The sequence below is a fragment of the Staurois parvus genome, unplaced genomic scaffold (genome assembly GCF_062004578.1).
Source record: "Staurois parvus isolate SC_StPar_1 unplaced genomic scaffold, SC_StPar_1.0 ptg000090l, whole genome shotgun sequence".
Taxonomy (NCBI): Eukaryota; Metazoa; Chordata; class Amphibia; order Anura; family Ranidae; genus Staurois; species Staurois parvus.
The window spans coordinates 13,901,088-13,915,895 of record NW_028317886.1 but is presented as its reverse complement, the minus strand read 5'-3'; the positions used below and the strand labels follow the sequence as shown (position 1 = coordinate 13,915,895).

The 14,808-nt window shown below is 42.2% G+C and overlaps 1 protein-coding gene across 3 annotated transcripts in view; it reads left to right on the top strand.

Moving 5' to 3' along the window:
- LOC149468266 (uncharacterized) overlaps nucleotides 1-14,808 on the top strand; it is a 134,850-nt gene that overhangs the window by 27,371 nt on the left and 92,671 nt on the right. For all 3 annotated transcript variants that reach the window (XM_089670427.1, XM_089670426.1, XM_089670425.1), the window contains exons 5-9: nucleotides 1,576-1,706; nucleotides 2,196-2,284; nucleotides 5,294-5,393; nucleotides 9,230-9,273; nucleotides 10,830-10,907. In XM_089670427.1, coding sequence (XP_089526553.1) covers nucleotides 1,576-1,706; nucleotides 2,196-2,284; nucleotides 5,294-5,393; nucleotides 9,230-9,273; nucleotides 10,830-10,907 — 442 coding nt within the window. The remainder of the gene's footprint in view (nucleotides 1-1,575; nucleotides 1,707-2,195; nucleotides 2,285-5,293; nucleotides 5,394-9,229; nucleotides 9,274-10,829; nucleotides 10,908-14,808) is intronic.

Below are 14,808 nucleotides of genomic sequence, written 5' to 3'. Positions count from 1 at the left end.
TTTCTCAAAACACCTTTCAGATATACCTCCGGTCTCTTATTTGGGCAATAAATATTTGCAATTGTACATTCCATCTCTTGCAATCTACCTTTCAAAAACAAAAATCTCCCCTCAGGATCTATTTCTCTCTCTTCCAACTCCCACCTTATGTTTTTTACAAACCCTATTGCTACTCCCTTAGCTCTCTTAGTTGGAGAATCTGCATAAAACCATGTTGGATAATTTCTAGAATTCAGCTTGATATTTGACTTAATCTCAAAATGTGTCTCCTGCAAAAAGACCACCGAAGCTTCTCTATGTTGCAACTCTTTGAATAGCTTAAATCTCTTCCCAGGACAATTCAACCCATTTACATTATATGTTATAAATCGTAAATCTTCCATACTTCTTTTATCCCCTTTTTTCTGCTCAATTTCCTCTTTTCCATCCACCCTTAATTCTCTTATACTTCCCTTCCATATGCAGAGTGTTAACTTTAATACCCCCTCCCCGTTCCCTCCTTCCCTCCCACCCACTTTGCTCCCTTCCCATCCCACTCCCCTCCCCACTTCTCCCAGTACCCTCCCTCCCATCACCTCTCTCCCCACCCCCCTCCCCTCCCCCACCTCACCCCTCCCTTTTTTAGGCTTGCAATTTGCCTATTAATCTTTTGGGGGTCCAAATCCACCATAGATTTACCACCTTGGGGTTGAACTCTACCCATGAATGGCCTCCCCTACTTCCCACCCCCCAGATACCCCTAATCTATCTAATATATTCAGTGCGGTTCCAACAAGTCTTAAGACCCAAAAAGAAGGAAAAAAGGAGAGAGGGATAGATGAGGGAGGAGAAAAACCTCCCCAATTATCCTTCAACTATGTATTCAGTCCTGTAAACTTTCACCGTACCCATAAAAATGGATTTCCAAAAGAAACGCCATAGGGAGGAAGAGGTCAAGAGGGGAGGGAAAAAAAAACTCACATCCCCCTACTCCTCCTTACTTCTCCCTTCTAACAGTCTGCCAATCCTCCTTTCCCTCAACTCCTATTACTCCCTCTTTCTCCCACCCAGTAATCTCCACTCTATGCAAGTCCAGTCTATCGCAGAAGTCTCTCAAGTCCTCAGGGTATCTCAAGTAAGCTGTAACTCCATTCTTCCATCCGATTAAACAGAACAGATTATTATTCTGTCCCATTACTTTTGGTCCCTTAAAAAGTGGGAGGCATATATGCAAACTGTTGTAATTCCTACACCGTTCACCTGATTTGGATGTAAATACCTCAAATTAAAGCTGACGGTCTGCAGTTAAAGCACATCTTGTTTGTTTCATTTCAAATCCATTGTCGTGGTGTATAGAGCCAAAAATGTTAGAATTGTGTCGATGTCCCAATATTTATGGACCTGACTGTATTTGGTACTGTCACTGAGATGGCAATGAAATATACCGTATATTCTGGTGAACATGCTTTGTTTCTAAAGTGGTTTATAAATTCTAAAGGGTTGAATGAGGCTGAGCAGCCCAGTAATGCTTTTCTACTATACCAGCTCTGGCAGATTGCAGATCCATATATATGATGATCCCATTTTTTTTACTAGGAATTCGCGTGATCAGTAATGCAGGAGGAACCAACCCCCTGGCCTGTGGTGCTGCTTTACAAGAAATAATAAAAAAGTCAGATCTGGATATGAAAATTGCTGTTGTTACTGGTGATGATTTAATAAAGCAGGTGAGCAGTTACATTTCTAGCAAAAACAGTTGCTGCAATTCATTATGAATAGTATTTTACTGCACAAATCCCACTGACCTCCATTAAACTGTAGACACAGTAGTGAACATTGCTGTTTTTTATTAGGACCAAGCAAGCTTTCTTTTGGTGATATTGTCTTACTGTAAAAAAAAAATGCTAAAGTATGAATTGCTGCTGATCGCGTTGATCTCAAGTGTAATGCTTTGCAGGCTGCTTAGAAAAAAAAAATAATAAATGCACATTTTTTTACTTGCAAAAAGTTAATTTTTTATTTATTTATTTTCAAAAAAGTGAACCTATCCTTTGAATAGGAGTAGTGTACTCATATTTCCTGATACATGACAGACCTATACAGTTTCTGTCCACAATGATGAGTTAGGTATAGCATTAGGAGTTTTTATCTAAAAATTTGGGGGATTTTATGTAATACAAATTTTGTTTTATATTTTACCCTTTGTATGTTCACAGAAAGATGCCTTCAAGACAGGAGGAATCACTGACATGGATAGTGGGAAGCCGTTCCCAGAACATATTCAGAGTGTGAATGCTTACCTGGGGTAACTAAATTTCCTCTGAACTTTCCGCCTTTTCCCAGATTATGTGTATGTTGCAAATATTGTATTCAGTTATATAGCTTTGATATATTCTGCTGTGCTTTGTAGAAAATCAGCCATATCAAACCTTGCTCCCACATGGGTCTTCCAATCTACTGACACTCACCCACTCACGCTCCCTCCTCTTTTTCCCAAGAGCCACAACGGACTGATATCATTTTTCATACATGTATGTTTTCGGATTGTCAGAGCACACCCTTGCAGACATTGTTATGAAATACTTCAAAAATGGACCTCGCTAAGGTCACAAAATGACCAAATAAATTGTGCAATCTTTGAAGTGATAACAATGAGCAAATTTCAAATACAATATTAATATTCAGTCCCAACATGTGAATAATTGGTGCAATGGTGCTGTATCTTTAACCACCTCCCGCCCGCCATATAGTCCAATGACGGGCGCAAGGTGGTTCTCTTGTTCTGATAGGACATCATATGATGTCCTGCCATTTTCACCACGCATGCGCGGCTCAGGGAGCACGCAGCGCGGCGATCGGCGGTGCTCTGTGTCCCTCGGACACGGGATCACCGATCACGGAAAGAGCCAAAGATGTCGGCTCGGTGATCAGCTGTGTCCAATCACAGCTGATCACATGTAAACAGGGGAATGCCGGTTATCGGCATTTCTCTCCTCTCGAGCTGTCACACTCATGAGAAAGGGGGGCTGAGGACATTCATGGGGTGCTGGGACATTAATGGAGAAGGGGCAGAGGTCATTAATGGAGGGGGGAGTTGAGGACATTCATGGAGGGGGGACTGAGGTCATTAATGAAGGGAGAGGCTGAGGACATTAATGGGGGAACAGAAGATGTTAATGGAGGGGAGGCTGAGGAATTTAATGGGGGAGCTGGGGACATTGGTGGAGGGGAGGGCCTGAGGTCTTTAATGAGGGGGGAGTGAGAACATTAATGGGGGGCTGAGGACCTTAATGGGGGTGGATGAGATCATTAATAGAGGGAGGGGAGGGGCTGGGAACACTAATGAAGGTGGGAGCTGAGGACATTAATGGAGGGGACTTGAGGACATTAATAGGGGTGCTGAAGACATTAATAGACGGCGCGGGCTGAGGACATGAATGGGGGAGGTGAGGATGCTATTGGAGGGGGGGCTGAGGACATTAATGGAGGGGGGGCTGAGGTCAATAATGCATGGGGGGCTGAGGTCATTTATGGGGGGGGGGACTGAGGCCAATAATCCACATTTGTACACACCTTCATTTTAATGGGCTGCCCTACCTACAAGAAACGCAGAGAAAAATGTCCCAACCCTTTTTTTGTAAAATTGCACCACACCAAACCGCATGGTGCTGCAGCACCATGTGGTTTGGCATGCAATAAAATGTGCGTAGGTGCTGCTGTGTGGGGGTACTATTAGGAGGTCAGTGTGTGATAGCTCCAAGCCACAGTCAGTCACTCTGTGGGGGGTCACTGATGTAAGGGGGGACACTGATATAATGGTTCCTTTTATAAGCGCATCCTCACTCCCCTTTACATCAGTGAACCCCCTTACCTTAGTGTATTCACTCTGCAGACTCTGCTGTAAAGGGGAACTCTGATGTAAGAGGTTCTCTGGTCACCAGAGCTCTAGCATCCCTTCTTACATCAGAATCAGCAGAGTTCACCCTTACAGTGCAAGGGGACACTTTGCAGACTCTAAGTTAAGGAGAAATTCTGCAAACTCTGATCTATGGGGGGCTCTGGTGACAAGAGAATCTCTTACATCAGTGTTCCCTTTTACACCAGAGTCTGCTGCATTCCCCCTTACATCATGGTCCACAGTGTTCCCCTTTACATCAGGGTCCACAGAGTTCCCCTTTACATCAAGATCAGCAGAGTTCCCCCCTTGCACTGTAAAGTTGAACTCTGGTATACAATATCAGAGAACCTTTTATAAAGAGGTCTCTGGGGATGCTGGGACCTCTGATGTAAGGGGGAACTTTAATGTAAGGGCAAGAAATGGGCCACTGCAGAACATGAAAAGGGTCCCGCTATAGGACTGCAATAAAGGGCCCCGCTATGGGAGTAATGAGGCTTTAGATACCCTTTTAGAAAACAGTACACAATAAGGCATGATACCACACACTGAAAACAGATTTTAGGGTGTGCATACGTTTTACCAATGTATGTGTTATTTTTACATTGATTCCCAAAACCTATAACTCTTCCTAAGGATATTAGATAAAACAAATAAATATAATAGTTTTGTGAGAAGGAATGTTATATATACAAATTAGTAAAATACTTTCCTATTTGACTGTCCTATTTAGTGTGATTTGTATTGACCTCTGTGCACATAAGTGCTGACAATCCAGTAAGATGTGCTGAATCCAAGGTCAGTGCTGTATTTGTACATCTTTTCTTGAGAGGGAGAGGGCTTGATAATAGCAATTAAAATGAATCTGTGAATATAGAAATGTGGGCGCTGTCACTGCTGAGATTGTTTTAGGCTCCCAAGCTGTCATCCTGATGCTGTATTCACTGCCTTCAGTCACTGGACTGGAATTAGCATGAAGTCCGTGACGTCAAAAAGTCTGAGCAAGAATCAAGCTGACAGCTCTGGATCCAACATGTTTTAAAAAGCAAGTTACTAATTGCAGCCCTTTCTCTCTTCATGGGTTATCTTTAATTTGCTAAAATTTCATGGGCTTTGAGGGTGAAAATAGATCACTGTGCAATGAAACACATATATAATAACACCTTTTTATACTTGTATAGATGGTTTAATCTATTTCAATCTACATTACATTTTTGATGGGGTCATGCTAACCATGTGTTTCATGACTATATTAAGGACATTTTCTGGAACTGTGAAAAATGGCAGGCAATTTAGTCAAACAATCTCCAGTGGTGCAGATCCATGTGTGTATGCTTCCTGTTCTTCTCTGTATTTCTTAGTTACCCTGTTTTATATTATGGAAGAAGCTTATTGACAGAACATTTTCCATCTTTGCAGGGCAAGACCAATTAGCAGGGCTCTGGACCTTGGGGCAGACATTGTCATTACTGGAAGATGTGTGGACAGCAGCCTCGTCTTGGGACCACTAATACACACTGTATGTGTACTATGTTCCTTTATTATATAATTAACAATATAAAAAGTGGGAGAACTTTTCAAGAAATAACTTTTAGGTCTCGTTCATATATGCAGTGCATTTTGAAGAGTGATCCACACACGCAGTGATCCACACACGCGGTGAGGAGGCATTATATCATGTGTGCCCCGTACTAGTGCATTGCAGGGAGCTTTCAGAGTGGCCCCATTCAAATGGGTTAGGCTCTGCAAGTGCTACACCTGTAGAAAGTGACAGGAGATACAATTCTTGCCACAATTTGTACACCCCTGTTCACTGCCTCTGCAGTTAAATGGTGAAGCAGTTGGGGGCCAGCAAAAGCACAGCTCAACCACCCCCTTCCCCAACCTTACATGTGAACGAGCCCTTACTGTTGCATTGCTCTGTTACAATTAGTAATGCATGAGTAATTACTCAGTATATTAACATCACCAACAGCATTCAGTGTTAAGAACAGCACTAAAGTCACAAACTCTTCATTATTTATTTATTCTTATTACAGGTACACTATATTGCCAAAAGTATTGGGACACGCCTCCAAATCATTGGATTCGGGTGTTCCAATCACTTCCATGGCCTCAGGTGTATAAAATCAAGCACCTAGGCATGCAGACTGCTTCTACAAACATTTGTGAAAGAATGGGTTAGTCCCAGGAACTCTGTGAATTCAAGCGTGGTACTGTGATAGGTTGCCACCCGTGCAATAAGTCCATCCATGAAATGTCCTTGCTACTAAATATACCACAGTCAACTGTTAGTGATATTATAGCAAAGTGGGTAGTGCGCAGAGAGCTTCATGGAATGGGTTTCCATGGCCGAGCCTTATATCACCAAGTGCAATGCAAAGCATCGGAAGCAGTGGTGTAAAGCACGCCACCACTGGACTCTAGAGCAGTGGAGAAGTGTTCTCAGGAGTGACAAATCATGCTTCTGTCTGGCAATCCAATGAACGTGTCTGGGTTTAGCTGTTGCCAGGTAAACAGTACTTGCCTGACTGCATTGTGCCAAGTGTAAGCTTTGGTGGAGGGGGGATTATGGTGTGCAGTTGTTTTTCAGGGGTTGGGCTTGGCCCCCTAGTTCCAGTGAAGGGAACTCTTAAGACATCAGCATACCAAAGTATTTTGGGCAATCTCATGCTCCCAACTTTGTGGGAACAGTTTGGGAATGGCCCCTTCGTGTTCCAACATGACTGTTGCAGTTAGAGTAAAATGAAAATGTATCCTTAGTAAAATGCAAAGTCTGTATACCCACTCTGTTTGGACACAGTAACAGAGTTTAGCCCCAATAAATGCAATCTTTAAATGATGGCAGTGAGCTGTTAACTATAAGGGCTTTTTTAGTTTCCTTAATGGGAAATAAAATACAAAAATCCCCCTGCGCTCCACAGAACCTAGTGAGTAAGCTGCTATCACCTGTTCTTTATACCGCAAGATGTGTGAAATCAAATCATATAAGTGGTGAAGCGCTCAACTTATAATTCCCTAGTGAAATACACAAATCATACCTCTCAAGTAATACAAATAGTAAAAATAAATATTATATAGAACTAGTGCAATATATATCCCTGGTGATATAGTGAAAACTTATATCTCTTAAACTGTGCAGAAAGTGAAATACAATGATTAAAATAAATGGTGATGCCACACTGTGAAAAATAATGGCAAAGTGTTCAAAATAATGTCACTCCATGCTGCAATAGTGCTCTTCGTGAAAATCTTGACGTGACTCCCCTCAATAGCAGAAATGCCCCCTCACCTTCCACATTCGACCCTTGCGGGTCACAGAGCTTTTTTTATATATATCTCTCTGTTAGATGTCCTCCACTGCCTCCACCGACCATGATCCACCTCCGGGCAGTAAGTACCTCTCCAATTACTCCCCTCATACACCGAACTTTGCCAGGTAAACCTCTCCTCCACTGCCACCTCCGACCAGGATCCTCCTCCAGGCAGTAAATAATATCCAATACCCCTCACACAATGGACTCAGGCTCAGAACGATTCATATAAAACGACAAAACAGACCTCCATAGTGCAACACCGTTTTATTACACTAATCCAATGCAGTGGAACATTAAACTCACATGTCCTCACGATTTGACAAGCAGTTTCCCATATGCTATGGGTGTATACAGGAGTCCCAAGATGGCGTCCGAACCCGGAACCGGAAGTACGTCACCCCTACGTAGGGGGTGTAATAAAACGGTGTTGCACTATGGAGGTCTGTTTTGTCGTTTTATATGAATCGTTCTGAGCCTGAGTCTATTGTGTGAGGGGTATTGGATATTATTTACTGCCTGGAGGAGGATCCTGGTCGGAGGTGGCAGTGGAGGAGAGGTTTACCTGGCAAAGTTCGGTGTATGAGGGGAGTAATTGGAGAGGTACTTACTGCCCGGAGGTGGATCATGGTCGGTGGAGGACATCTAACAGAGAGATATATATAAAAAAAGCTCTGTGACCCGCAAGGGTCGAATGTGGAAGGTGAGGGGGCATTTCTGCTATTGAGGGGAGTCACGTCAAGATTTTCACGAAGAGCACTATTGCAGCATGGAGTGACATTATTTTGAACACTTTGCCATTATTTTTCACAGTGTGGCATCACCATTTATTTTAATCATTGTATTTCACTTTCTGCACAGTTTAAGAGATATAAGTTTTCACTATATCACCAGGGATATATATTGCACTAGTTCTATATAATATTTATTTTTACTATTTGTATTACTTGAGAGGTATGATTTGTGTATTTCACTAGGGAATTATAAGTTGAGCGCTTCACCACTTATATGATTTCCTTAATGGGAAAGTTAGTTTTAAAATAAGTTACATGAGCAGGGCCCTCCTATTGCTTTTGTACTGAAATGTATTGTAATTGTCTCCCTTTCTATTGTAAAGCGCTGCGCAAACTGTTGGTGCTATATAAATCCTGTATAATAAGAAGAAGAACATAAATCAAAGTTAGAAAAAAAAAAACAACTGTACCAAATATGCCCACAAGGTGGTGGTATGGCATCACATGCATTGTCTGAATTATTTTACCACCCAGGGAACATGTAAGGAATCAGAAGAATATAATGGAGCATTCATAACTTTTTCATACCCAAAACAAGTTAAATGAACCCATCCCAAACAGCTCATCAGACCTTCAACACCTAAAGTGTATATAATTCAAAGAGCAAAAAAAATTATATATTGCAGAGTACCAGTCTTTAGAGTCAATGGTTGCATTTATTTTCTCTTTCAGGTCTTTTTCTTCTATTTTTCACCTGGTGGTCTTGCTAGCACACTTCTGTTGTAGGGTAAAGGCTCTGAATTTCTGGCAGGATCAACAGGAAATTTTCTGTAGTTGTAGAATATATACTTAACCTGACAAATAAAAACAAATGCAGCCACAACATCTAAGGAACTGATAAGCTGCAATATATACAATTTTTGTTGCCAGGGTTAGATATACCGTAATGTATAGAATTAACTTATGTAGCTGAAAAACATTCCGCCATTTTTACAATAAACTACTGGTACTATAATTTTTTTTTTTTACTAGAACTATATTTTTGGAAAAATGTTACCTTTTTTTTATATTTTTTGGGAGAGCATTTAAATGCAAAAGGGAAAGCTAACACAGACATGGAGAATGTAATAACGCTTTTCAGGCGCTATGGTCCAACACTGCTACATGCCAATCTGCCATGCTTCCATATTGTTTCCTTTTGGTAATATTTTAACATATGTGTCATTTATTACATTTGATAATATATACTCTGATTAAATGTAAAATTACAAATATGCATAAAAACTTCTCTCTTTTTTTCTTTGTAGTTTGGATGGAAGAGAAATAATTTTAACTTACTCGCATCTGGAAGGTAACTGCTAAAAACAAATTAATAATAATAAATAAAAAATATGTATATATATAAATATATATTGTTTTATACAATATATGTGTTATCCCTCACAGCTGGCAAAATTGTGTCCTTTTTTTTTTCTTGATTTTTTTTTTTTTTGGGGGGAGATGTGGAGACATGTACTTGGTTTTGTCAGGTATCTACTCCCACTTTCCCACTTCTGCTGGAATCACCTAAGCCAGGGGTCGGCAACCTGTCGATCACGAGCCGATGATGGGAAGATCATGTCCCTGCATGGACATCCCGCTGTGAGAATACAGCAGAGCCGAACTCAGTAGCAGATACCTGAGCTGCACGGCTACACTACCCACACTGGCTCCTGCTCCTCCCCTCTTATCCATGCTGCCCATTTTCTAGGTCACATACAGGCAATCGGTATAGATGTGAGGGGCGGATTACAGGGAAAGCAAAGCACTAGAACAGGCAGGTAAGCTAAGGACTCCTTGTTAGGGAAGGGCAAAATGATACTTAAAAAAAAGATGCAATACACTGCAGGAACAGATAAAACCCACTAAAAGAAGCTCATGTACCAAACTGTGCACATGAGCCAAGCACATTTTGCATGCATCTTGTCGTACAGAAAACACGCCTAAACGCATGGCTGCTACCTGTGTTTGGGGTGCCGTTAAGAAATAATGGCACCGCAAGCACACCGTGCATTTTAGCGCATTTGCAGAAACGCTCTTTTCTACCCGTGTTCCTGTTAGTCTCAAGTGTGAACGGGGCCAAAAATACAACGCTGTACCCAGTTATCTTTGATTTCTTCCGTGTTGTTCAGATTGATATCAGTTTGCCGTCCCCTGGCCTTGACGATTCCTTCAGAAGAACCCCCCACCCCATCCTCCCTTACTTCTTGGGACATGTCACAGGTCCCATAAAGCCGCGGGACCTTCACAAACCACAGCTCACACCTTCGCATTGGGAGTCACAGCCAGCTTCCCACACTAAACCTGCCTGCACCGGGGACCCGAAGACTGGCGAAGAACCAGGTGAGGTCAGGGCTGGATCCCTGGACAAGTAAGTGTCCTTTTATTAAAAGTCAACAGTTACAGTATTTGTAGCTGCTGAGTTTTATTTATTTATTTTTTTCCAGCTACTGAAGAACCTCTTTAAATTAGCAGGCTTTCTTCTTGCCTTGTGACCACTTCACTAAAGCCGCCCCTTTTAGCCAGTTGTTCGCCTTGCTGATGTCTTCATGTACAACGTAGGACCAACTGTCTTTCATTGTATGTGATGATGTTGAGGGCCAGGAGAAGGGAGAATAAGAGCACCAGCTGCCACAGGACTGAGATGTAAGGTAAGTATTTTTCTTTATTAAACCCCCCATACTAAATGAGCATTCGATTGTGTATATGTGGGTGGAGAGAACCATTATTTATTTTTGGTGTAAGCTGGAAATTGGGTGTTATAATAACAAACAAACCTTAAAAAAATCATTCAGAAATGTGCAGTAAACCTGCAGTAACAACATTGTTTGCATTCTGACTTAGTGTGCATCTCTTATCTCTTTGCAGCCTGGCTGGTCATCTAATAGAATGTGGTGCCCAGTGCACTGGAGGAATATACACAGACTGGCATCTGGTACCAGATTGGTGAGAAATCTTATTATATTTATATACATAGTCGATAAATGTTGCCAATTTTGCTACATAGAAAAAAATGATGCCATGACTTCCCAAGGTCATATAATTAATTTCCTCGGATCAACTACTAATACTGGACTACTTTATGTGGTAAAGCATGTCACAGCTTAACTGTTAAGAACCCCTTCCTAAACAGGTGGAAAAATTATCATATCTATCTATCCATTCAGTCGTATCCGACCCTTGGCGATTGCATGGACCGTCACTCATAAGCGACTTTTTCCATGAATTCTTTTGCAATTATTTTTACAGGGTAGATTGCCAGGTCTTTCCCCAATCCCTACCATGCAGGAGATCCCGCATGGCCAGGGATGAAACTAGGACAATTTAGACAGGAGCCAATTAACCTACCAGCATGTCTTTGGACTGTGGGAGGAAACCAGAGTACTCAGAGGAAACCCATGCAAGCACAGGGAGAACATGCAAACTCCATGCAGGAGGCGCCATGGTCGGGAATCAAACCCGTGACCCATTTACTGCAAGGCAGATGTGCTAACCACTAAGCCACTGTGCCGCATATATATATATATATATATATATATATATATATATATATATATATATATATATATATATATATTTTTTTTTTTTTTTTTTTTTTTGCTTCGAATTCCAGCCACGGCACCACCTGCCTGAAGTTTGCATGTTCTCCCGTTGCCTGTGTGGGTTTCCTCTGGGTATCTGAGTACTCTGGTTTCCTCCCACACTCCAAAGACATGCTGGTAGTTTAATTGGTTCCTGCCTAAATTGATCCTACTATGGATAAGTATGAATGTGAGTTAGAGACCTTAGATTGTACTCCCCTTGAGGGTTAGGGACTGATGTGAATGTACAATATATATATAGAGTCAGGTCCATAAATATTGGGACATCGACACAATTCTAACATTTTTGGCTCTATACACCACCACAATGGATTTGAAATGAAACGAACAAGATGTGCTTTAACTGCAGACTGTCAGCTTTAATTTGAGGGTATTTACATCCCAATCAGGTGAACGGTGTAGGAATTACAACAGTTTGCATATGTGCCTCCCACTTGTTAAGGGACCAAAAGTAATGGGACAATTGGCTTTTCAGCTGTTCCATGGCCAGGTGTGTGTTATTCCCTCATTATCCCAACTACAATGAGCAGATAAAAGGTCCAGAGTTCATTTCAAGTGTGCTATTTGCATTTGGAATCTGTTGCTGTCAACTCTCAAGATGAGATCCAAAGAGCTGTCACTATCAGTGAAGCAAGCCATCATTAGGCTGAAAAAACAAAACAAACCCATCAGAGAGATAGCAAAAACATTAGGCATGGCCAAAACAACTGTTTGGAACATTATTAAAAAGAAGGAACGCGCCGGTGAGCTCAGCAACACCACAAGACCCGGGAGACCACGGAAAACAACTGTGGTGGATGACCGAAGAATTCTTTCCCTGGTGAAGAAAACACCCTTCACAACAGTTGGCCAGATCAAGAACACTCTCCAGGAGGTAGGTGTATGTGTGTCAAAGTCCACAATCAAGAGAAGATTTCACCAGAGTGAATACAGAGGGTTCACCACAAGATGGAAACCATTGGTGAGCCTCAAAAACAGGAAGGCCAGATTAGACTTTGCCAAACGACATCTAAAAAAGCCTTCACAGTTCTGGAACAACATCCTATGGACAGATGAGACCAAGATCCACTTGTACCAGAGTGATGGGAAGAGAAGAGTATGGAGAAGGAAAGGAACTGCTCATGATCCTAAGCATACCACCTCATCAGTGAAGCATGGTGGTGGAAGTGTCATGGCGTGGGCATGTATGGCTGCCAATGGAACTGGTTCTCTTGTATTTACTGATGATGTGACTGCTGACAAAAGCAGCAGGATGAATTCTGAAGTGTTTCGGGCAATATTATCTGCTCCTATTCAGCCAAATGCTTCAGAACTCATTGGACGCTGCTTCACAGTGCAGATGGACAATGACCCAAAGGATACTGCAAATGCAACCAAAGAGTTTTTTAAGGAAAAGAAGTGGAATGTTATGCAATGGCCAAGTCAATCACCTGACCTGAATCCGATTGAGCATGCATTTCACTTGCTGAAGACAAAACTGAAGGGAAAATGCCCCAAGAACAAGCAGGAACTGAAGACAGTTGCAGTAGAAGCCTGGCAGAGCATCACCAGGGATGAAACCCAGCGTCTGGTGATGTCTGTGTGTTCCAGACTTCAGGCTGTAATTGACTGCAAAGGATTTGCCAACAAGTATTAAAAAGTGAAAGTTTGATTTATGATTATTATTCTGTCCCATTACTTTTGGTCCCTTAAAAAGTGGGAGGCACATATGCAAACTGTTGTAATTCCTACACCGTTCACCTGATTTGGATGTAAATACCCTCAAATTAAAGCTGACAGTCTGCAGTTAAAGAACATCTTGTTCGTTTAATTTCAAATCCATTGTGGTGGTGTATAGAGCCAAAAATGTTAGAATTGTGTCAATGTCCCAATATTTATGGACCTGACTGTATATATGGCGCTAAAGTACCTAAAAAAAAAAACAATTTATATAAATATTATATATATAATTTTTTTGGGGGGAAATTTTGATGTATGTGTGTGTGTATGTATGAAATTCTTTGTAAATTGAAGGAAATACTGCTCACAGACCATTATCATAACCGTATAAATTTGTTTTTCCCATCTGTCTCTGTATCCTGACAATAGCCAACAGGACAAAAAGAGAGGATTAACCTTCCCAGTAGGGATGCTGACACTAATAAAAATTTTAGAAAAGGAAGAATTATAACTCATGCTTAGTGTATGGGACTGCAGACCTCACAAATATCTGAATACAGGACACAAACAATTAAATAAAACAATAAGTGTGCATATCTCCTTTAAATACAATCAAAAAGTGAAACTAAACAAAAAAAAAATTATATATACCGTATTTTTCGCTCCATAAGACTCCATTTAGAGGCAGAAAAGAAGAAAAAAATATTCTGAACCAATGGACTGCAGACATAGTACAAGAGATGACCAGAGACTGCGGACACAGTACAAGAGATGACCAGAGACTGCGGACACGGTACAGGAGATGACCAGAGACTGCGGACACGGTACAGGAGATGACCAGAGACTGCGGACACGGTACAGGAGATGACCAGAGACTGCAGACACAGTACAGGAGGTGACCAGAGACTGCAGACACAGTACAGGAGATGACCAGAGACTACGGACACAATACAGGGGATGACCGGAGACTGCGGACACAGTACAGGGGATGACCGGAGACTGCGGACACAGTACAGGGGATGACCGGAGACTGCGGACACAGTACAGGGGATGACCGGAGACTGCGGACAGTACAGGGGATGACCAGAGACTGCGGACAGTACAGGGGATGACCAGAGACTGCGGACAGTACAGGGGATGACCAGAGACTGCGGACAGTACAGGGGATGACCAGAGACTGCGGACAGTACAGGGGATGACCAAGTGACTGCGGACAGTACAGGGGATGACCAAGTGACTGCGGACAGTACAGGGGATGACCAAGTGACTGCGGACAGTACAGGGGATGACCAAGTGACTGCGGACAGTACAGGGGATGACCAAGTGACTGCGGACAGTACAGGGGATGACCAAGTGACTGCGGACAGTACAGGGATGACCAGAGACTGCGGACAGTACAGGGATGACCAGAGACTGCAGACAGTACCGGAGATGACTAAGAGACTGCAGACAGTACCGGAGATGACTAAGAGACTGCTGACCTTTGGGGAGGGAGGGGGAGCGGGTACCTGAATTTGACAGGTACCTGCTCCCACTTCCGCGGAGTTGTCCTCCCTTTAGTGTGGGCACCTGGCTGACAACTGGGC